Consider the following 25,047-nt stretch of genomic DNA (forward strand, 5'->3'; position numbering starts at 1 on the left):
ACACAGACACACACAGACACACACACAGACACACACAGACACACATACACACACACTCACACGCACACACACTAGCACTCGAGTGCGCTTATTCATGCATAAATACAATCTGTGAGCTCATTTAGTGTTGCTCATATGTATATGTGTTTAGGGGTTACCGCTTAGGATTGGATAACCCATCAGTGGCCTTGTCCCAGGAAAAGACTGTTTCTCCTCTCTCAGCAGTTATTGTCTGTGACTCTTCATCTAGGGGTGGCCTTGTGTGACTTCCCCGGTCCATCTTGCTTGTCACTCCAGCCACTATCAAAGCATTATTTCTAGCCTGTCCTTAGCTCATTTATATCCCTGAGTGCTTATTTGCAGAAAATGCTTTGGTGTGAGTCATCCTATTTCTGTTGCAAAGTAGCATCCTGAGATCTGCTGATTGCTGGTTGTCGCAGTGTTTAGTGGTGGACAGGAGTAGGCTGTATGCATTGAAGGACAGACAACACAAGCTTTATTGGCGTCAGGCTTTCATGGTCTGGCTTTGGACAGCAAGAGAACCATGCTTAGGGATAGATAGCTCCAAAACCTTTATTTTTCACAGATATAAAGATTTCTCTATTAAAAAATACCTATTGAGAAGAACTATTTTTCTCAGTCGGTCGAAGGAGAATTTAGTTATACAGTTCTTAAGAAGTAGATCTGGGTTGGCACTAATTAACACACAATTTTGTGTGAGCAGATAAACAGCTCTTAGTTACAAGACAGAGGAACAAAGTTAACTTCAGATATCGCTGTGAACAAAGCTGGATTAGCTCAGAGCTAGACACCTAGTTGATGTTCTATTTCAGAATCTGGTTCAAGGTCAAGTGTGAAATGTAGCCTGCCACTTGGATCTTATGCAATGACACCATGCGTTCAACCTCCAACCAAATATTTAGTTATTCAAGTATCCACCCGTTTATCTATCCACTTGTTATCCTTTCACCCAGTAACTCCATTGTCAACCTCCCAATATCCTTATCTAATAAATCTGATGTAATTTCTATCCAGTACAAAGTTTTCTCCTTATTGGGAGGATTCTCAGAGCAGATAAAAGGCTATCTTTTTTCTCAAAGTGCTCAAAGCCTGATTTATTTTTTTCTTCATTTTAAAAATAGATTTATATGCATTGATGTTTTGTCTCCATTGCCTGTCTATGCACTGCATGCGTGCCTGCTGTCTGCAGAGGCCAGAAGAGGGCGTCAGATCTCCTAGAACTGAAGCCACGGAATGGTTGTGAGCTGCCACGGGGATGCTGGGAATTGGACCCGAGTCCCCTGGAAAAGCACTACCCCTAACTGTTGAGCCATCTCTCCGACTCCTTTTTGTTCTTGTGCTTGGCTTATGCTTTTTGAAATAGATTTTCATCGCATTGCCCAGGCTGGTCTTGATATTACGATCGCCTTGCCTCAGAGAGCTAGAATTATGAGTACGGACTAACTCCCCAGAGTCACTGTAAATATGTCTTGGATCATTAGGACCTCAAGGCAGTTAAAGAGAGATGAGAATTGAAGGAAAGAGTGTGCGTGCCCCACACTGGGAAAGCATGGAGACTAGAGCGGGCAGTGGAGCTTGTGAGAAGTTGGTTAGAGTATGTAGAGAGAATGCTGGCCGAGGTTGAGAGGGTGGTTGGGATAATGGAGTAGACACCCTTCATGCCGATGAGAGGTGCTAAGAAAGTCTTGGTGATTTCTGAGCAGGGCAAGTGATACGAAGTTGGACTATCCCTTAGAAGATCATCAATCCAGTCAGTTTGGAAGGCTGAGGGAGGCTGAGGAGACAAGAGACACAGATCATTGCAAGCCAGTTATTCAGATCTGGGTCACTTCCAACACCCAGACTGTTGCCATAGTGAAGCTAGGGGGCTTTCCAGTTAGAACTACTCAGTCGTGTTCACATTTCAGGGGCAGAAAAGAGAAGTTGCATTTAGATTGCTTTCGTTTTTAGTTCACATTCAATGTTGACGTTCTCCTAGTTGTTGAGGAGATTAATTTAGATATTCAGATTATTATTAACCCGGTGCTTTAGTATAGTGGCCCAACTTGGGCAGTAGAGTGAGGAGGGGAAGATACAGATGTGTCCGAATTTAAGAGTGGGGGATGGGTAGGCCTCCTTTCTTACTAAAGTAATGGAAATCTAAAAAGAATCTGCTGTCCTTGCACACAGTATTTGTAATACCTTTTACATAATTAGTATGCAAATACATATTTACCTTCATGAGACAGCCTGGTCTAAAGCACAGTGCTCAGGGTACAGAATGTTAAAGCAGAGCTTTCTGTAATTCTCGAGGTCACCATCTTAAAATTAAACATGATAATGCAAAGTAGGGAATGAAAACTCCTTTTCATGGAGTGCCTAGTGCGTAAAGTTGTTAGGTTGGGGCTAAATGACTATCTTTGTACTTTACAAAGCAGACTCCAAGATAGTCTGCTAACACATTGTGATATTACAATTGATATTACAAGTGTGATATCACAAGTGACTATTACACATAGTCATAAGCACAGTGTGTTATATGAGTGAATTCATTCCGGTTTTGTGGGTAGGGGGAAACAGAGAAGTGAAGTGCTTTCTTTAGCTTCAGGAGTGTCTTAGATTCATGAAACCATCATTCCTACATAGCTTCATTGAAACTTACCCATCAGAACCTCTCTGTAGCGATGCTGTCTGTCACTAGATTTTGAAACTTCCTGGGGGCAGGGGGACTATGTATTTCCTCACCTATTAAGCTCTACCTATGTTACATGCTACTCGTTCCTCCCAGACTCCCTGATGTACTAAACCTTTTGGTTTATGCAAGATTCTGATGTATTCTGAATGTTTTATAAGCTCAACAGTTCAACTGAAAATATATTGGAATCAGAAATATTTTTTAACCATCTACATTTCTTTTCTACAAAATTCTGTACTAGTTTTTATACACATACATGTGCCTTAATGAATACAAGTTTTAGTTATAACAGAACAGGCATCCAGATGACATCCTAGCATACATGCATACACCTTACACATTCAGTTGTACAAAGGCCAAGACATAATCCGAGAAAAAGACCAAGTTGCCCCAGAGATAACCTGTTAAGACATGTGAATGCATTGAAGAGAAACCAGGAAGCCTGCACCAGGCAGAGGGGATTTCTTTTCTTGGAAACAGGGAGAAAAGAATAAAATTTGGCACTTTCTCAGCGTGGCAGCTGTGCCTGCCTCCATGAGAACTGCCATCAAGCAGTTTTCGAACTCTTGTTATATAATTACTCTTCACTTAAGGTGACTATTGTGTTCTGTCCCTCATTATGAATATCTTGTGGTTTGATTTTTGGCATATTTAATCCTGTTCAAAACCAAATTAAGCTCCTAAAGCATATGCTTCTGCAAAGCTTGAATCACAAGCGTCTGTGATATTTTGCAAAAAAATTGTCTGGAAAAAGAAAAACTCAAAGCAAAGAGATAAATCTACTATATATGTGTATCATGAATTCGAGGCTGGAGTGATTTTTGGACAATAACTATGTAAGTGCACGTGGGAGTGAGTGTCTAATACATTAAAGGGACTACAGCAATGACATCACCTATGGCCTTCCCTCCTACCAGATTTGGCTAGAAGAAAGCCTTCTTGCTTGCCTAGAAAATCAGACAATAATAGCTTTGGTTAATCCCATACTGTACAGGAGGTACATCAGAAGTGAGAATTACTGAGGAATAGGCTATCTGGTGGCTCTTTCTCATTGATGGTTGGCACATTTGTGGACTAGGCGAGACTATCTTAGTCTTAGGCTTAGTTATGCTACAGTGTACTAATTTCAAAGACTTGACCACAATCTTTAAGAAAAGGTATATTTTTCCAAACACGAATACTTCAACTTGAAGTTTCAATGAATTATTTCCCTGTACATGGTAATTTTTACCCCCTTTTGATCTTCATGAAATCTTATCTAAGTGTCTTATTAAGATGTCTAATTCTTTCAATGAAGTAGAGTGTTTATTTGCCATCTTTGCAATTATAGCATCATGACACCTTGGGCTATACTAGTTTTTAGCCATGTTCTTCTCTGTTCAAGAAACCAAGCATACACAATTTTTTTTATATGCTGCTGTGTGGTCAGGGTCATGCAAGAGTTATTTAATTTCATTACATTTTATAGATGCCATTAGCTGACCTTCATCATTTCCTATTAGTATTTGTGTGTTCTTGTTTCATCTTTGGGTAAGTTTGTCTTTTCCTTGGGTTGTTCAAATAGTTTATTTCTAAAACACAATATTAACAATAATATTTACACATACTCAAACAACTGTGAGGTTTACTTACTACGGTTATCATCCAACACCCACTCCAATGACTGATTTAATGTGTTAACATGTATAAAATGCTTGGCGTTGCTTGGGGATTTGGTAAGTGGCTGCTTTTGTTATTCTGTCCTAAAGGTCATGGGGCTGGCAAAGGGAGGAGGAGGCAAACGTGGCATATTAGACACTTGAGTTTAGTCTGTTTTCTCCACAAATAACATGTCTATCCCATGGCAAAGAAAGCCAAGTCCACTCTGTCCCCAGACACAAACTCTGAGATGTCATCTCATACAGCCTGTGTTGGTTTTGAACTCACAGTGTAGCCAAGAATGAGCCTCTTGGTTTCTATTCACTTGTCTCCAACTCCAAGCACTGGGGCCACAGGGTGTCTGCTTCCTCCTGTGGAATCTAACACAGGCTTCCTGCTTCCTTATCTTACATGCCAGGTAAGCTCTGTACCAACTAAGCTATGCCCGCATCTGCAGTTCTCCTATGCCCTCATCTGCCGTTCTCCTTGGTATGAAGAATTTATCTCTCTGAGAAGTTATTACAGTTTGTCAGACAAAAACAGCATATACTTGCATCATAGAAGTACTATTTGGTCATTATCATTTGGCTGAGTTAAAAATATGCTTAGTGTTGAAGTGAGTAAAATTAAATCAAAGTAGTCTTAGGGTTCAGTGTGTTTCTCACTGATTCTGAATGATAACATTTTTCTTATGCTCATCAAAGGTTAAAAATTTGGACTTTGTTAAAATGTTAGTCTGCAGAAAGAATTCTAGAACATGTGCTGTCTCTTGGAGTGTCAGATGGTGTTTTGTTGCCTTGGTAACATGTCCAGATGTGACATACACCTGAGTGTAAGTATAGTCTACTTAATTATACTCGATAAACTCAGAGTACAGTAATTAGTGCTTGTGGCGTTGGCTTCCCAGTCTGTGAGCAGCGGGGACTACATTGAGTTTTTTATGAGTAGTAGTTAAGACTACAAGTGGGCTATGGCACTGCAGCAATGTGTTCTTAAGTCATCCAATCTCTCAATCTCTCTCTCTCTCTCTCTCTCTCTCTTTCTCGTGTGTGTGTGCGTGTACACTTATCATCACATATTTAGGTTGCTATAATAAAATTTTTGGACTGGGTAACATATAGACAATAGAAATTCATTGCTTACAGTCCTGGATATTTTGAAGTTCAAGGTCAAGACACTAGATAATCCAGTGTTCTCTTAATATGATGCTTTATTGCTGTCTCTTCTATGCTAGAAGGGACAAAAATGTGCCCTTAGGACTTTGTGATGGCTTTTATCCCATTCTTGAGGCCAAATCATCTCCTGAAGGCCCCAACTTTTGATACCAACACATTAGTATTATGAATTTTAATGCATGGATTAAGGAAGGACAGAAGCACCCTGACTATGGTAATAATTGTCCTTATCAACTTTCACTTTTAGATACTAACTTTGTATTTTCTAGTATCTAGTGTTCTATCATATGGGGCAAAGGGGACTATTATGGGAAGAATAAATTGCTATAGTATTACATAATAAAAATGACAATAAGCCCTTGTGTTTATTATTTATTTTGAAAATTTTCATATTAAGGAGATTAAATAAGGACCAGAAAGAAGATTTGGGGTTAAGAGTACCTTTTATTCTTTGAGAGGATCCACGTGTGGGTCTTAGCACTCATGTCAGGCAGCCCAGAACCATCTAGAACTCTAACTCCAGGGTAATCTGATGCCTCTGGCCTCTGGACACGTGGGTATTCTCTCGTATAGACACAGACACACATGCAACCACAAATAGCAAAAATATTTTAAAAGGATTAAATATACTTTATTACAGAAATAAATATCAAATAGATAAAAAGGTGTGTATTTAATATTATATTAATTATCAATATAATTACATTAATATTATATATATTAATATCTGATACTATTAACAAAAGAGACAGATTTCATTTTAGCTATGTGGTGAATGAATTCTTTGTATCTTGGGTTGATAAAATAGATAGCAAGTGAATCTGCAAATGTTCTTCGTGCTTCCATATGGACGGGAGAAAGACTCAAATATGTTTTTTTTTTTCTCAAAGGTTTTCTCAAAGATAGATAAATTCCATAGTCAACATAGTTTGAAGCGAGCTTGATGCCTTGGGTACAGATCTTGGTCCAAATCCCATTTGTTTAGTAACTGTATGTTCTTGGATGTGTCAGTTTGTCCAGTCATCCATCAGTTTTCTTACATGACTAAAGATCACAGTTTCTCTTTTGCAGGATGGTTGAGATGAGCTCAGTAACTGTTGACCCCACTTATTACTCCTTCCGGTTCGGCTTTCAGGAGGGTGAAAGTACAGAGTGCACAGGCTTCTACTTTGCTCCTACATTTCTCGTCAGGAAGGATAGAAGCCAGCTGCATTCAATCCTATGCAAGAACCACTCTAGAAGTTGCCTTCTGTCCCCACCTACTCTACAAGTCTTTTTCTTCTTGCCAGAACCAAGTTGCAGTCTTAAATGTCCCTCTTGCAGCTCATTCCAAAGCACTGGTTACAAAAAGAAGGTAGATGCTGCGTTGCTTCCTCTTCAGCTCTGGGACTTGCTTGGGACACAAAAACCATCCTGCCAGCATCGATGCTCTTTCATGGAGAGCTTGGAAGGATTTCCAGGCAGTGGTTGCTTATTGAACATCTGCACTAAGGGTGTGTCTGTATCCCAGCCAGAGGGGTTAAAAGTGTGTGTCCTGTCTGCATTCCAGCCAGATCACACAGACCTAGGTCTTTGGATGTGATCCTTGCCAGAGCACTCATGTTGCAGGATTTGACTTGAACATGGATTCAACTCAATGATGATTCAGTTGTCTGATCTAGCACTCACAAATCAAGTGCACAGAGCTGCAGAAACCTTGAGTCAGAGATGATGGTTCAGATATCTACCTTCTTTTCATGTAAATAAGGTGCTTGAGTGAATTACTTGAGTTTCTAAATTGGCTAAAGAGCTAGAATCAAAATTTGAGACACTTGACCTCATTAATTGAAAATCATTTTAGTTCTGTTTTCCATGTTTGCTCATGAAGATTGTGTCTATGGGAGTGGGTCGCCCTAGAAAGCAGCAGGTTTGAAGAATCTATGCAAGTTCTGATCTACAGATGGGATACGGTGAGGTAGAGATGTGACCGAGGAGTCAAACATCAGCTGCGATGCTGAATTTCGTGACCTGCAAGATATTGTCAGGCCCTAGATCCTTAGGTTCATTCTCTATTAGATCAGTTAAGAATATAATTTTTTAAACATGAAATCCCAGGAAGTAAGCACCAGGTCTGGGGCTCTTTTGAAATTGGACATTTGAAACTTTAAAATAACACTCAGTTTAGTTAACTTATGTTTGGTTTCCATGAAACTTCCATGAACTCTGGTTATGGCCATAAGTGCTCAGTATAAGGTGAAAATGATGAAATTTAAAGAAGAAGAACCATAAATATTTAAGATTTTCAAGTTAAAGAACTGATAGATGCATGGCCAGCCTCCAAAATGACTTTCTGGTAAAGAAAAAAAAAAAAAACATAGTCGTGTATACCTCCCTCTTCAAAAGCATCTATGGGGCAGCTGACTATTGCAAAGAATTTCTGAATATGAGATTTTAGAGGCACACATCTGTCCATTTTGAACACAATGAATGTTAAATAGATTCTTGAGTTATTGTGTGTGTGTGTGTGTGTGTGTGTGTGACGGGTATGGAGTGATGTTCTTATTGCGTCCTGCAAACCTCAGTGAGCTTCTCTTGTGTCCCATCTTCCCCCTTGCAGAGCTTTCAATCTAACTTCTGCCCATACCATTGTTCAGAAAAAACTGGCCATATTGTGCTGATTGCTATTAAATTAAAGCAGAAAGGGAGAGACACAAACGTGGAAATCCATATTGCCAGCAGGGATACCACCGTCTTTTATTTTGCGTTTTGGGAAGGTCAGAAAGTCATGGCAGGCATCTGACCCCTGATAACCTCTTTGATGCTTCTGTGTGCAGCTTTTTTTTTTCGGGGGGGGGGTGAACTTAATTAAATACAATTGAATTTCCCTGCTAACATGCCCAGTGAAAGGACTCCTTTGAGATGGCTGGGTATTTGCTGGCGAGGAACAAACAAAGATGCTTCTTTTGTTCCTCAAAGAAAAGTTAGCATATGTTAGTTAAGGATTTGTGATTTCTTTTGACTAGACTGGCTGGTTCCTGGAAATTCAATGATCCTTCTGAAATGGTAACCACATGCCAAGATAGAATGCATGATCCATTAAAACCCCCAACCCCTAAGAGTCCTGCTCAGGCCCTTTATTGTAAGACTTCCTGTATCTAGCCACACTGGAAAAAAAATGTTCATCAGTGACTTATAATGAGGTTGCTGATATTTGGCTGTACATAATATAATTTGTCTTGGATTTTTCTTGCAGCCAAAGGAAGGAATATTTGTAGAGTCATTTTAGTGCTATTTGATTGAGAACGACTTTAAACAGATGTTGACAAAGAATATTCAGTTGTTGCTTTTGCATAGTTGACCATGGGTATCCAAAGTTGAATAAACAACCTGTTTCCTGGTAGTACTTTAATCAAAAGAAGCAGCAGCTATGAATAATGCCATTTAAATAAATTTCTATTCATAAAAACTTCAAATAAAGTGTCCATTGTTTTTCCTGAGTTTCTGGAATCAGTGGCTGACAGTTAGCAAATGAGGAACCAGTTTATGATCTCGATACCCACAAAGAGCGAGTGGTTTTGTTCGACTGGGAGCCTGTCTGTTTATCTAGAGGGGAATCAGATATACTTAGACTTGGAATTGTTTAACTTAGATGATTTTGTCTTCCTTGAAGAGAGAGGATTAGAGTTGGGAACTGGTGCCTTGGGATTTAAAGTTGACTATTGTAAGTGTTAAGCCTCCATCCTCACCTCCACGCCCCACCCCTGGTTCCTCTGTTTCCAAGCTTTCCTAGATCTCTCTAATTATTTAGGGGGATGAAAAGTCAGCATTTGACCCATTGCCCTGACTGGCTTCTGTCTTATCTCTTGTTCTCCATTCATCGTGGAACTCCCAAAAGCTTTGTAGACTGCACCCAGCCCATGGTTCCACTTTGCTATCATTCTAGAATAGAGTTTTTAGACACACCCACTTGTACTGCACTGGACAGGTGATGCTAGTGGCAGTCACAGCTGCTTTGTGACATTGGAAGGTTTTGCTCTACACAAGTCTTGTCAGGGGGTCCTGTCTGCCTAGAGAGGGTGCCATGCCCTTTCATTTTTGGAGTTCATTTAGAGATCCACAGGAGTAGAGGTGCCTTTGCCAATGCATTCCTTGGCCCAGTTTCTGCCTTTCTTGTTTGAAACTGTGCTTTTCAAAGTTGAGGCTTTTCACAGGTAAAGATGCTTTAAAGACTGAGAATAGAATTATAATTATTTAAAAGGTCCAAAAATTCATTGTCAATAGGAAGTTTTGCCCAGGACTGATAAAATAGTAGGTCACTATCAGACTGGAGTCAATTATTTTTCTGTGTATTTAGAGATTTGAAGTACGAGCTGAGGGAAGGAAAAAATAGTGGAATGTTTGTATAGAAATGCAGTATCAGCATCTTCTTTTCTCACAGGCTGCCTCATGCTCCACAGTTTAGACCCTCTGAAATACTTCGGTGAGATAGCAGGCACCCTGAGAAGAACACAGGTCTTGCAACTAGGCAGACTCACCTTGGAATCTCAACTTTGGGATCGAGTGAAATTCTTTAGGTTTCAGATTTTTCATTCCTGAAACAAATCTTGAGTAAAAATAGCAGATACCCTGTAGTACCTTGGTTGAGGGTTCGGGGATTCACTGCAGGGACAGGGCTATTCCTTTCACTATCAGCAGCTAACACAGGGTCAGAATATTCTCCAGTAAAGACTTGGCCACATGTATTCTCTGCGACTGCCGTTTTGCTTCCCTTTCTGCTACTAAATCTATATTTGCTTCTGCTCCCAAATTTAGCTCAATGGGTCTATCCTCCAGGAAGAGGCTGCTGTTTCGTTTCTTCTTTGCATTTCTATGTATGTCTGGTGGGGGTTGGGAGGAGTTTCTCAGGTACTCCATCAATCCTTCCATCAGGGGCTTTGTTATGTTGGGCTTGGAGCTTCCTGGGGGAGTACCATGGAGATTGTATACCATTTAGTTTTACGTGTTTGGTGCTGAACACACTACAGTGTGCAATAACCAGACAAGTGGACAGAAACACCTTGGGCATATCTATGACAACGGGAATCTTTGTGTTTCATTGTTAGTGAACATTGCTTAATTTCTGGTCCATTATACTTTCTAGGACTTTCATCAGAGAACGGTTATCTATTTCCAAAGCTTTGGCTATCTTTAGATTTAATCTTTTTATTTTATTTTTTTTTTTTGAGATGGGGTCTTGCTAAATAGCCCTGGCTGGCCTCTTAGTGGCTATTTATCACACACAGGCTCTTCTTGGCATTTCTTCTGCTTTGGCCTCCAAAGTGGGTTATAGGCATGTTCCACCATTCCTGCCCTCTTAGAACCCTTTTAAGAAAACAAACAGGGTAAAGATCGCTGGCTCAACAATGTGTTCTCTGGGAACCACATCACCAGGAAGCTTGATGCAAAGGCAGGAACTCAGGCTCACACTTGACCTCCTGACCTACCCTGTGCATTTCAACCAGTGAGTCCCAGGTGACCGTGCCTATACATTAAAATGTAAGAATCAGTAGTAGGTAACAGCTGCTTCAGGAAGATCAGATTCCCTGAATTTTCTGACATATGAATGTCTTTGGCTATGAGGACTCCTGAAAAGCTCCCAGAACAGCAGCTGAGGGAATAAAGTGATGTGTTGGTACATCATTGAGACACGGCTTAAGTCAGGAAGCAATCGGCAATCCGCCGACCAAGAACAGGTCAGATGAACCACCCCCTCTTGGGTTAGAGCTAAGTAGACAACCTGGACTTTAAAAAAGGGTTTAGTTAATTTGAGAAATGAGTCTTTGAGATTAATGTCTTCATTTTATGCCTAAAAGTAAAATGTTTTTTTCTCTTATAATCAAACTTTTAAAAAGAAACAGTGCCCACCATGACAAACACATCTTTTTATTTGGTGCAGTTCAATGACCTAACCAGGGATTTCAAAAGCTCTCTCCCAGCTTCCGCTTTCTGTTCCAATCCCAGGGGCAAAGCAAGTATTTGCTTTTAGCACTGTTGACACCTAAGCACTTCGCAAATGTTTCCACAAGGCCAGCTGCCCTTTTTAGAGCCTCCTGGGAACTTTTCTATTGGTTACTAACCCTCAAGTGCACGCAAACCTTTATTTGGGAAGATATTTGTCACATCTCATCTTTCAAAGGAGGGCGATCCAGACCTTGACTCAAGCTTGAAAATCTTTGTGTCTTTAGTCAGGCTCATCTGAAGATCTCTCTTGGAGCCTATTTATCTCATTGCTGCCCTAGGAGGGAACACGAAGGCGGACACATGCACACAGGCGCGCGCGTGCATGCGCACACACACACACACACACACACACACACACACACACACTCACTCACAAGCGCATGCACATTGTACCTCTTCTCAATTCCTCCACTAAGTCTTAGAGGATTGGAAATTCTGAAAACTGAAATCCTGCTTGAAAGCTTTAGTGAAGTTTACATGGAGCTCTGGAGGGACACTTCTGATGATAAATTTTGTGATAAGTTTTACATAAAATTTTGTGCTCCCTTCCTTTGCTTTAACTAGTTTAGTCATCTCTCCTTGAATTCTTTCCTTAAGTGCCACTGCTTTTGCGTCTTCCTCCTCCTTGTCTTCTTCCTCTTTCTCTTCTTTCTCTTCCTCTTCCCCTTTCCCTTATTTTCCCCCTTCCTTCTCCTTTTCTTTTTCTCTTCCTCCTCTTCCTCTTCCCTCTTCTGTCTTCCTTCTTTCTTCTCTTACTCTTCCTTCTCATTTTCTTTCCAGAACTGGAATTTGAAGTGTGTGCCACCACTTCCTGTCAGCATTCACTCCCAAAAAGAAGTTCTTGACTGTTTCTCTTAGCAGTGCACTGCATTGAATTCAGCACATTCAAGCATCATCTGAAGATTAAAAATTGTCAGTGGTAAAACCTGTATCTGCAATAGAATGGTCCTCTGAGCTCCTGCCTGCAGGTTCAGTTTTCACCGGGCACATAGTAAGCATGTGTGTAATTGGAGCAACACTTGTATCCTAAAGAATATGACACCTGTTTCCTCAGTATGGTGTTGCAACATAGTTTTAAAAAATCTATTTTAAATAGGCTGATCTGTCCTTATTTTTGGTAACCTGCCTCTTCTCTAACATATGGACTATAACTATATTTCTTTTCACTGGACTTGAGCCTCTTGCTCATCCCTTACGGGATATTTTTGCCTTATCTTTCATGTTTACAAAAACATGGGGTGTTATAATCATTATTATTGTTGTTATTATTGTTGTTATTATTATGGGTATTTTGGAGCAAAGCACCTTGCTTTCTGTGGCGACTCTTGTGGCTTTCTAAATGTGTAAGCTTTCTAAATGTGTAAATGTGTTAGTCTTCAATGCGCAATTATTGCCAAACAAGTTAATTGCTTTATAAGTGTCCAGAATTCCTTGCTTTAACTTTGCTTTCATTTACCAATCTTCATCATACATCAACTGTTCAACATAAACACAGATGATTGTTAATGAATGCCTAATGCCATAATCATTAGAAAATCATGCTAATGACTGACAATATCCCCTCTAGTTTTACAGGTCTCTCCGTTACCTTCTGCTTGTGGATTACAATAACCTTTGTATTTGAAAAGAAATTCTACCTGCCTTTGAAGGTCCAAGGAGAAGCTTTTCTAAAGAGTTGTAGTTAATCCTAATCTTTGCTGCTTCTTTTGTTTGGTTAGATACCTCTGAAGTTGTCAAATTGTAGATATCAAATATACAGTCATCTGCACATCAGTTATACCTCAACAATGCATTCTACATTTTTATTTTAAAGAACAGAATGCACTTAGCTCTCTGGGGCTGTTGGCTGCCATGGAATCTTGTTTCTTGGAAAGTACAAATCAAGGACTGCTGTGTGCACATGTTCATGAGCTGTACTGGACACCTTGGAGACAATTATTTTCCTGTCAAAGTTTCTCTGAATGATGCTACTCAGCTGTGCCCCTGCCATGGGCCTAGCTTGAACAGTGCTGCGAAGAAATCCCCGTTGAAATCAGTGTCAGAGCAGTGGACATTGCTAGTTGGAAAACCCCAGATACATGCAAATGTATGGTTGAATGACTGCAGAGATTTCACTGAGGAGGGAAACTGAGATGCATGCTTGGCATGGGCCTGACTCCTCACCTGATGGTCTTCCCTTTAAACTGGAGTCTCTCCTTCCTGTACCTATGAGACACTTTTCTAGGTCAAAAAAGACATCAGGGGTTGAAGGCTGCATATGTTTCCTGGTGACTCAACAGAGAGTTACATAGTCAGGGATCTCAGGCTGTTCACTTTGTTGTGCAGTCTGAAATAACGTCTTCACCCAGCATGCCAATGGTGGTAGTCTAGGATTAACGTCTTCACCCAGCATGCCAGTGGTGGTAGTCTAGGATTCCTTCCTGCTTCACATTTCAACTCATTTGGTGATCCTAGCAGGGATTTCCTGCATCCTTTAGCCTTATTTGTTGTATGTTTCTCATGTACAGAACTGATACCAGGGCTACCATGTAAAAGATGTGTTTGCTTGACTTCATGGGGTCATGCTCATGCTTATAGTCATAATGTATCTAATATAACTAAGTATTAAAAACATATTTATAATCACATAAATAATTGTATTATAAATATGATATATTCATATAAAATGTATTTATATATTTATATATTATATTTATATAAATTTATATAACAAACAATACAAATATAAAAATAAAATATATAATAATATATCATAATATAATTTTTTCTTTTTTATTGGATATTTTATTTATTTACATTTCAGATGTCATTTCTGCTGACTTAATCTTAGACTTTTATTCCTCACGTCCTTCTGTCTTGGTTTTGGATTTCTGGAGGACCAGCCTTCTCGTTTCTGTTTTGTTGTGTGGGCTGTCTGTCTCCCAAGTCCACATCAACTCTCACATGTGAATCTGCATGTGCCTGTCTCTCTCCTCCAGAACATTCCACTTGACTGCTTTCCCCTGCATGGGTCTTTATAACTCTCCGTTACAGTTCTGCTCACTTGGGGCTGGAGATATGCTCAGCAGTCACGAGAACTTGCTCATCTTTCTGAGAACCAGGCTTAATTCCTAACTCCCACACAGAGCAGCTTATGACTATGTCTCCAGTTCCATAAATCAGATCCCCTCTTCTTGACTCCATGGGCACTTGTTGTTCATGGTCCATGTACATACACTCGGGTACATACGACATCACATAAAGTTACATCAATAAATAAAACCTTTACATCCTGATGAAGAGCGGAAGGATGACTGTTTATCAGATGCATACCTGTGTCCTGGCCTTGGGCCTGTTGGGGCTTTTGTCCTTCAAGGAAGCAAGACTGAGTTTAGCAAATGCTGGGTGATATAAGTCAAGGGCCCTGGGACACTGTGACTAACTGAAATGAAAAACAGCAAATTGAAAACAAGAAGTCAGAAAACCAATCCTGAGGTAATCTTATTAAGAGTTGACATTTTATGTAGAATGTCAAGGTTCTCTCTCATTGTCAGATCCCCAGTAAACCTTCTCTGGCTGCTGGGAGCAGTCATATCAAATGAATAACACATTTGCTTTGAGCAGAGTTCTGCCATGCTCATTCAGCATGACGTACAGTTCCAAATTAATGACTTCCACTGTGCAGTATTCATTTCTTATTAATGTTCTTGGGTTTGTGGGTTGGCTTTGGATAGATAAGTTGGGGACGGCTTGAGACTATTTGACACATATCAAAAGCACATGGCAAAGGGCATACAGGTTTAATTCTGTTTTATCCTGTTAAACCTCAAGAGTCATTTACTAGTATATAACACACCAGCGTCAAAATTTAAAATTCATTCATGAGGGTTTTGTTTGTTTTTAATTTTTTTAACTTCCTACATGTGGCTTCATCTGGACTCTTAACAGTGGCAACTGCATTTAGAGTTTGACATGGTTCCCATGGTAACCAGGCCAGTGTTCTGGGCATTCCCAGGTACTCAGTGTAAACAGCCAATGTAGAATGGATTCACTTCCGGGATGCTTATAGCTCATCTCTCAGTGATGAAACGTGTCTGAAGTGATGCTATCTAACTGCCTTGTCTCTTCTCTTCCAGAAGTCCTTTTGCTATATTCCCATCGTGAGCAGCGTGACCCTGTGGGAGAGAGGTTCGCCTCACACAAGTGTGAGTAAGCAGCATTCTGTTGCCTATGACTGCATCTGTACTGTCCTTCCTATGACTGCATCTGTACTGTCCTTCCTATGACTGCATCTGTACTGTCCTTCCTATGACTGCATCTGTACTGTCCTTCCTATGACTGCATCTGTATTATCCTTTCTTTGTGTTCCAAACCTTGGCACAGCATTTAGTCCTTCATACTTATTTTGGAAATTATAACTGTAAAACATGCCTTCAATTCCCAGATAAGAAGGATGTTAAAGGTATTTCCTATAGAACCTTGAATCTGTGTCTGAGAATCGTGCGGTCTCTTTGTTCTTTGAGCACATAGATAATGTGTACCAAGGAAAGACTTATCTGATTAGCAAAGATATGAGCTAGATGCCTTTTCACTCCCTGTATGTGTCACAACATAGAGGGTCTAGCATGATAGTTTTGTCTTAGAATATAAAAAAATAGCTAGTTTCATACAGAAAAAGTTGAACACTGAACAATGTCAACACTGTGTGGCCTCTTAGCAGGCTGCCTTTATTCCTTGGTTGCTAATAGCCCACTCATGGAAGGCCTTGAATGTCTGTCCCTATGATGTGAATTTGTGACTTTCTAAGTGACTGTGATGTGTGCCCAGAGATGGTCGACATGACTAGCAGGCCAGCACCATTGGCATAGAGCCATCGTAGTATCCCAGATTTAGCCCTAACCAAACTTTGTTTTAAAGAGCAGGACTGAGAAAAATAAGGAGCCTTTTATACTGAACATGTTTCTATGCCCTTATTTGCCATGAAGGAGATCACAATGTCTCCTAAAGAGTACCCTAGAGTCCAGGAACACTGATGCAGCCACTAGGTGTCAGGTAAATGAAGGGGTTTGGGGGAGGTGATTCTAAGATAGTTTACCTTCTAATCTTCCATTTCCAAAATAGTCATTTCAGGCTAGTTAGAACTACATGGTGAAACCCTGTCATAAACAAACAACCAACCCACCCAACAACAACCAGATCATCATCCAATGGGACAAAGAAAATAAAAGTCAAATACTAACAAAAGTTAGTGACTGTGACCATCACAGTTTGTAACTGGGTTTGCCCCAAGTAGGTTACAGTGACTGGAAATAGAACTCTAGTAAGCAAGCAGAGGTGTCAACTCACGTTCTAAGATTAAAGGAAAAGGCCAGCGTAGAGCAGATGAAAATGTGGCCTACTTAAAACATACAAACAAAAACCATGACCTGATTTTCTGTTGATTCTTTCTGCAGTAGAGCGGAGGGCTGAGTCTAAATAAGACATCTGCAGTGTTCTATTTTTGTAGTTGTTTTTCCATTGGGACTTAAGCCGTTAGCCTCATAAGAATCCATTCAGCTAATGGAGTCTATGACTCACAGGGTTTGTGGGGAAGGGGAGGGAGGGGACATGAACAGAACCTTCTTATTGAGGCCATTCTGTTAGTGTGCCAAGACCCTAAGAAGGTAAGACTTCCTAAAGGTGGGTCATAAGTGCCTCCATGTTAGAGGCATAGTACACATTACAGTCCTGTGCCTCTCAAGCCTGCTAACAACTGACTCCTGAGCCCTTCTTTCCTCTGGCTTTCTGCATGTGTGTATGGGGGTAGTGAAATCTAAAACCAGAGCCTTGGTGTTTCCTGGGTTCTCTTTCAGCTGTGTCCATTTTTTCTTTCTGTTCTTTCTTCTTCCATCTCTGTGTAGCTGTGTGGTTTGGAGGAATCATGTAGACAGGAGTAAAGATTTAAAGGTGTCTCTCTCATTGAAAAAAAAAAACAACTTCTATGTTGTCAGAGTTTATAGCATACTATATATTCTAACTATTGAATACTTTATTTCCTATTATATATCTTATTTGGGGTATTCTGTATTATATGTCAAATACTGTATAGCACATAGCATATATTAAACAACATATATCAAATATGGGCACTATCATATATTACCTATTGGATATCCTCTGTCTGATTCCTGCATCTGAAAGCAGGCGCATCAGTATCATGCTTTCTATGTTGTGTTGGTTGAATACCAAGAAAGTGGTTAAATGGCTGTTATAAAAGTAGCAGTAAATAAAAATAAAACTTTACATTTTAGGGAATCTGTGTCAGGAGTCAGAGTAGATATCAATGTGTATTTTCTATTAGAACATGATAAGCAAAAAAAATGAAAACATTTTTTCAATTAAAATTCAAAAATTCCTATTGCTACCAAAGAGCCATCCAAGTGGGTTTTGTAACTGTGGCTGAATTTTATAAAAACATCAAATGCCAGAAATTGTTATGGAGAGAAAGAGAAAAATATGTAGCTCATCCTTACTTAAGAAGGAAACAAATTATAGACAATTATAATTTATAAAATATATTAAATGGCGTGCTAGAAAATTCAAATTCAGCTATCTATAAAATAAGAATACATCATAACTAGGATTAATTTTAATGCAGAAAGAATAGATTAATATAAAGATAAAATTTCAAAATACATAGTAATAAAACAAATGAATAAAACCTTCCCATTCCTATGGACACTTACTAGCTTAACATTAATTCACAGGAGGCTAACTTGTTTAGAAAACTGGAAATATAAGAAATTGTTTTATTTCATATAAAAATATAAAAATTTTTCATATAAATATCTTGATATAGACCTATATTTTGATTGTATTTTCCTCCCCAACTCTTCCTGTATCCTCCCTACCTCCATACAGATCCAACTTCCTGTTCCCTCTTGCTTTCCTTTGTCTCTCAAAAAACTACACCAAACCAAAAAGAACCCAAAACCCACGAAAATGAAAGAAAAAGAACACACACATGCACACACCACTGCCACTAGCAAGAACAGCAGCAACAACTACTTCACACAAAAAAACCCATGGAGTCCATTTTATGTTGGCCAATTACTCCTGGGCAGAAGCCTGTTCTGGAGTATGGTTGATCTACTCAGTGACATCCCGTTGGAGGAAACTTTTTTTCCCAGTAGGTATTCATTGCAAATAGCTTCTTGGCTAGGGGTGGGACTTTGTGTCCACTTCTTCTCAGTGCTAGGATTTAATCTGTGTGTGAACCTGTGCAGGTCCTGAGCATGCTGTCACAGTCTCTGTGAGTCATACGTGTACCAGCCCCATTGTGTCTGGAAGAGGCTGTTTCCTTGGAGTTGCCCACCGCCTCTGACTCTTATAAAGATGTAGAGAAACGGGACTTTGAGCAGTGCAGAATCACTTCAGAGAACATTTAACATTGTAACACAGTGCAGGTGCAAATGGATGTGACTCAATAGTCCTCACCAGCATATGAGATTAGAGTTGGCAAAGATACATGGAAGCTGACTTCCTGAGGCATGATTTTTGTAATGGGACACTAAAAAGACACACGTGTCCATCAGCGGGAGAATGGCTTAATCCACTGTGGGATATTTAAACAATGGAATGTCACAGCTGGTCTGAAGCAGCAGGTGAAAGCTAGACACACACCATCAAGGATGTGCCTGAATGAATGAAGTCAGAGAATCAAGTGTGTGTTGTTTTATATGATAACTGTGTCCATGGACCGGATATGTTTATATACTTTGGCATTTTTCTTTCTAGTTTAAAGATATCTGAGACATAGGAAAAGCAAACAGATGGTGGCAAAAATACATTCTGGGTCAGAGCTGGATTGAGGGACTTAGTGATATTTCCAAAACCACAGAAGCCTCATATTCTGCTCAAGTCACCAGCAGGGTTCAGTTTCACTAACAATTAAGTTCAAAGACGTTATCCTGGCTCCAAAGCCATCCATGGGCTGACTCCCACTCTCTTCTTGATCTCCATGGTTCTGTTTTCCTTCTTAGTCTGCCTTCTGCCCAGCCTTCCAAGAACACTTCCTTCTTCGGCCCCACTGTCCTGTCTACCCGAGACAAATGCATCTAAAATGTTTGATTAACATTTCTCTCATGTGTCAGCCCCAGTTGAGCGTGGGACAGCCAGGGGTGAAGTGCTCCTGAGCAAATCCAGTGGGAAGGACTCATCAGCCAGAGTGAATCAAAGGATTAGAATAATAGTGTTTAAATTCTGATTGCAAACACTTCACTTTGAGAAAAAAAGTCGGATGCGCCTACTCAATCTGCTTACAGTTACGTTTGTATCACGGCACTCAGTACGACATTACAAGTCATATCATAACTATATTTACATATAAACATATTTATATGTAAATTCTATTTATATTTATAAATTATAAATAAATCATAAACCACATAGCTCACTGAATTTAAAATTTAAACATGAATAGAATAAGTGAATGTAAGGAGTAGAAGACATTTTTCATATCTAACCATGACGTTTTCATATATACGTATGCGTATGCGTATGCGTATGTATATTTGAGGTGCTGTGGGCCAAATCCAGGGCATCATGCTTGCTGGCAGAGCATTCTAACCACTGAATTTATAGAATTTTTGACTGAAAGGAGTGAGTGTATGTAAGTGTTAAACCAAACATGTATGAAATACTGGAAGGATATCTGTTTTATATGCTAATTGAAAATAAATAAATTTGAAAAAATGCTCTGTAATCTTAAGAAAATGCGTGACTAGAGAGATGGCTCAGTGGTCAAGAGCACTTACTGTTCCTGCAAAAGACAGGGGTTCAGTTCCCAGCACCCACATTTTCTCTGTCTCTAGCTTTAGAGGATCCAGCGCCCTCTTCTGGCCTCTACAGGTACTGCATGTAAACGATGCGCAGACACACAAATTTTAAAAAATGAATGTTTTGTGTAAGGGTCATCGTTAATGGTGACTGTGAAGTTGTAGTTTTATTTGTCTGCTTTACTAAATTCCAATTGTTGCAGCAAATCTCTTGACAGTCTATCTGATGCCATCATCCTTTTACCCTCTCAAGAGGGGGGAGGAAGAGATGTGTTGTAGTGAAGTACAGAAGAAAACTGTTGACTTAGTGGTTTCCCTCAATTGATTAATCCAACAAGTATTTTTTTCAGGGTCTCTCTGTGCCAGAAATAAACTCTATGAGGATAAAGCCAAGTGCGCTTTACTTTCGACGTATTCCCAGCTCCAACACGCAGTAAATACTCGGCACTTACCGAGTAAGTATGTGGACCATCTTGGCACTTTCTACAAGCTGGAAACGCTCTGACGGGCCTCAGCGCCTGCTTTTCCATCACCCCGTGGCCAAGCTCCTGGAGTAAACTTGCTTTGACTTGGAAGCTCCCACGTCTGCACTGTGCATGCATCTGCCTTAGCTACACACACTCTCTCCCTTTGTCTTGGTTCCCACGCTGGATGGGACTTGCTCTGTTAGAATTTGGAATGGCATTGGTTGTTGGGGCATTAGGTCAGGGAAAGCTCTCGCCTCCTAGGGAGCTGTCCACAGCACTACACTCCAGCACTTTCCCTTTCTACACTGGAGACGTTTGCAACAACATAGCCCCGGGACAATGTTAGTATATATGGAGAAACATTGCTTTCTGGACAGTGTGTTTCCAAATAGCCCCACATGTCAGATAATAGCCCTGTCTATGACCAACATGAAATGGATATTTTAAAATTGCGTGACATTCAAGACTCATAGACAAACTGTGGGTTAGCAAGGGGAAGGCTCAGGAGGGGTGGCTAGCGTCAGTTCAGTGCTGTGCGAGCAAGTGCTTCTCCACAGCTGGTGTGTAAATGGACACTGGGAAGGGAGACACACTGTGGGTGTTCTGAGGCCTCCAAGGAATCAGGCAAGTATAGAGCAGATCATGACCTAGAAAGGAGAGTCATTTTCCCATCAGATGGTCGGATGTGGACTGCGAAGTACTTTAGCATCTTTTATAAGGAGGTAATTTGAGAAGTCTTCCTCTCAGTGTGACCCGATGCTAAGCTCATACTGGGGTGTCTTCTGTGACCTCATAAAGGGATTAACTCCTACTGTGACTGAGGTAGCCTGAGGACACCTTTATAGTTAGATGTTATCAAGTAGTTCTGAAGATGTTAGAGCTGCTGGCCATTTCCAATATCCGATGTAAGAATAAAGAGAAAGGGAGAAAAATACACTCACTTTTGTTAAATGGTTAGTAATGGGCACAGGCAAAAGCTAATAAATATAGAAACAATGTGTGGAGGCAGGGGGTCCTGATAGTGACGCCCCTCTTCCCCTCTGCCTAGGATGGTGGCATGAGATCTAAGAAGTGTTGCTTGCCTGAGGAGCAGACATTTCTGTCAGCTGGACCACGGCAGAAGCTGCAAACCTCAGTACCTGGCCATGAGCAGCAAGACTGTATGCTGTGATATCCCATGGTGGAGGTGGTGTCTGGAGCAGGCAGCATGAGACCACTGCTGTTAGAGCTTTGGGATCAATATTGCTTTTGGTTTCCAGCAGATATATATTGTTAAGCTAAAATGGATTTGTAAGATGTTTCAAAATTCTTACGATGAGGAAGTTATTACTGAGTAGAATATATACCAGACATTCTTTAGGTGTAGGGTAATGAACAAAAAACAAAGGATTCTCATGTTACAGAGCCTTCAATCCAGTATGGAAACTGGAAAATAAACAAGATGATTAAAATTGTACCAAGTAGCACAGAGGGAAAGCAGGGTAAAAGACTAAGGCCTCTTACCGGTTGACAGTTTATTAAAGAGGGTTCCTGCTTTGAACAAGAGACTGTGGAGATGACTTAGCTGGTAAAGCACTTGCTGCACACAAGCCTGAGAGTCTGCATTTCGGTCTCTAGTGGACACATAAAATTCTGGTGCAGTGGTGTACATCTGTGACCCCAGTGCCAGGAAGGGCAGTAGAGGCAGGAGGGCTCCTCGGGCTTGTTGACCATCCAGTCAAGCAGAATCAGTGAGCTACAGGATCAGTGTGAGGTCGTCATCTCTGAACATAAGATAGACAGCGATTGAGGGAGACACTCAGTATTCTTCCACAGACACATACTTGAGCAAATACAGCCCATACACTGAAAAGACTGAGAGAAATGTGTTAAGCAGTTCACAGTATTATTGGGAGAGCCAGGAGATCAGAGCCAGGGACTGGATTCTAGGAGAAACGGTCTCTAATAACAGTGGTCTCATACTGCATGCTCCCGGCATTACCTCCACTGTGGGGTACCACGGCATACAGTCCTGCTGCTTGTGGCCAGGTACTGGGGTTTGCAGTTTCGGCAGTGGCACAGCTGGTGGAAACATCCAAGCAACATCCTACGTTTTCTCATGCATTGCAGTGTCTGGGCATAGGCCGTAGTCCGTGCCCAGGTCTCATTTAAGATTCCGTGTTCAAGCTAGCACACAAAGACAACAGATGTATAGGCTGTACCTAAAGGGGTAGCTGGATTGATCATCCGTCAATGAGCAATCTGAACAGAAATAAAACAACTCCATTTTAATCCCTTTACATGAAAGCAGTAAAATGTGAATAAATTTAGCTAAAGCAATGATATATTGGAACATTGGAAAATACCTAGTAATGCCCTTCCTGAAACAGCCTAGACAAATGGAGAGATTCACATGTCCATGGATCTAAAGATTAAACAGGCTTATATGATATTATCTAAAATGGCCTACAAATTCAATGCATATCTATCAAAATCCCAACCAAGATTTTTTTCCCCCACAAAGCTTAAAATTCACATGAATTTCAAGAGATCCCTAAAAGCCAAAACAACCTTGAAGGCAAAATGGAAAATTTAGAAACTTGAAAACATTTCATGAAGTTTTATTGATTTCAGACTGAATCTGAAACCACTCTAATCATACAGTGGTACAGGCATATAAGCAGACATAGAACAAGGGGACAGCTTAGAGGACTCCGACCTAAACACAATCAGCCAGTGGATTTTCAAAAAGGGTGTTAAGACGACTCACTGAGGGGAAAGGGAGTGTTTTAATTAAGTCGTCCCAGGCAAACTGGATATCCGTCTACAAAAGGAAATTGTAAACTCACTTTTATCACATACAAAATCCAACTCAAAATAGAAGATTTAAACGTAACAGCTAAAATTACGAAGCTTTCAGAAAGAAAGGAAATACTCATGACCTTGTGTTGGTTTCTCAAACATGACGTCATGCAAATGGCCGTGGAGAAAGAATGAGATGTTGCCAGTTCTCCTGATCTTGACTTTTGGAAGAGAAAAACCCATTTCTTCTACTTTTGTTTGGCTTCCTCACTGGGAGGAGAGAACCTGCATCTTAAAATGGAGAACAGTGTCACGGTAGCGCTGACAACATGATAATCAGTGAAGTCTCAGTCCACACTTCCTGGTTTAGAAGAGGTGGCCTGCAGCAGTCTTCTCTGCCTGGCTTGTCTCCATCGCAAACCTTGCCCTCTGCTGCCCAACTCAGCGATGGGAAGAAGAACCTGGTCCTCCCTGGGCTCAGCTTCCTTCCCCACGAGTCTGTCTCGGGAGTCCCCATATCTTCCCCCCTAGAGAGATTTAGAGTAGATGAAATAATCTCTCTGGAACGGTCAAGTTTCCAGATGAAGAACCAGCCTGCCTCTATCTTCCGCTTAAAAGCCATCTTATAGTAAAGACAAGCTAAGTTCATTCCTGTTGATAATTAAACCCCTGTTTCTCAAGGATTGGGCTGTGCCCTGCCTGTAATCTTAACTACCAATGGTTCTGTACTGCCTGTTCCAGGAATGGCAAGCATGGCTTTGTTTCAGAAAGTTGTTTATAACCATCTTGCAATCCTACGTGTATTTCGAAAGGTTATCTGACCACCTATGACTACCTTGTTATGGCTATGGCTACCTTGTTATGTCCACCTTGCAACTACATCTTGGATTCAAGAGGTCATCAGGACTAACTTGTTTGTTCTCCTCCTGTAACCATGCCTATTTTACCACCAAAACCCTTCATTTGCAACCCCGTACCCCTTAGCTGCAAACACCTTGTCTTCCTCTCATCCCATGCTTAGCTCTTGAATCCCTGATTGGGGGGAGGCAGCCAGTGTACACGAATAAAAAAGATTGCTTTAATTAATCTCCTTTAATTGATTTGGCTATGATGATTTGGGTTGTTGGTCTTTCTACTTCCATCTTTTGGATTAACACAGACTGAGCAGCAACCTAATAGTACTGCTAACTCCTCTCTTCTGGACCAGGAGCTAGATCTGGCCCTGGGGATGGTTAACCTAGACTCTGTAGACTGGATTGATTCTTGATTATTGTTGATTTTCAAGGAATGAGTGTGCATGCAAATACATGTGTGAGGGCGTCTGTCAGGCACCCCAGTTTGCATACAGCTTATCAATGGTGTGGGGAATGGGTCCAGATTTTCCTTCTTCATGCAGAGCAGGAGAGAGTAAAGAGGAAATTAATTTTGCATCTCTTTTGCTGAGGATAGTCCAGATTACCTGTAGTTCCACAATGCTGGCTAATGCGGGCCCATTTTATACTCAGAGTGTTTATGAA

The 25,047-nt window shown here is 40.5% G+C and overlaps 1 protein-coding gene across 1 annotated transcript in view; it reads left to right on the plus strand.

Moving 5' to 3' along the window:
- Positions 1 to 25,047, plus strand: part of CUNH12orf42 (chromosome unknown C12orf42 homolog) — a 149,322-nt gene that overhangs the window by 41,932 nt on the left and 82,343 nt on the right. Inside the window, exon 3 of the mRNA XM_028778027.1 lies at positions 15,603 to 15,671. Within this exon, the coding sequence (XP_028633860.1) occupies positions 15,603 to 15,671 (69 nt within the window). The remainder of the gene's footprint in view (positions 1 to 15,602; positions 15,672 to 25,047) is intronic.

The sequence above is a fragment of the Grammomys surdaster genome, unplaced genomic scaffold (assembly GCF_004785775.1).
Source record: "Grammomys surdaster isolate TR1022 unplaced genomic scaffold, NIH_TR_1.0 322, whole genome shotgun sequence".
NCBI lineage: Eukaryota > Metazoa > Chordata > Mammalia > Rodentia > Muridae > Grammomys > Grammomys surdaster.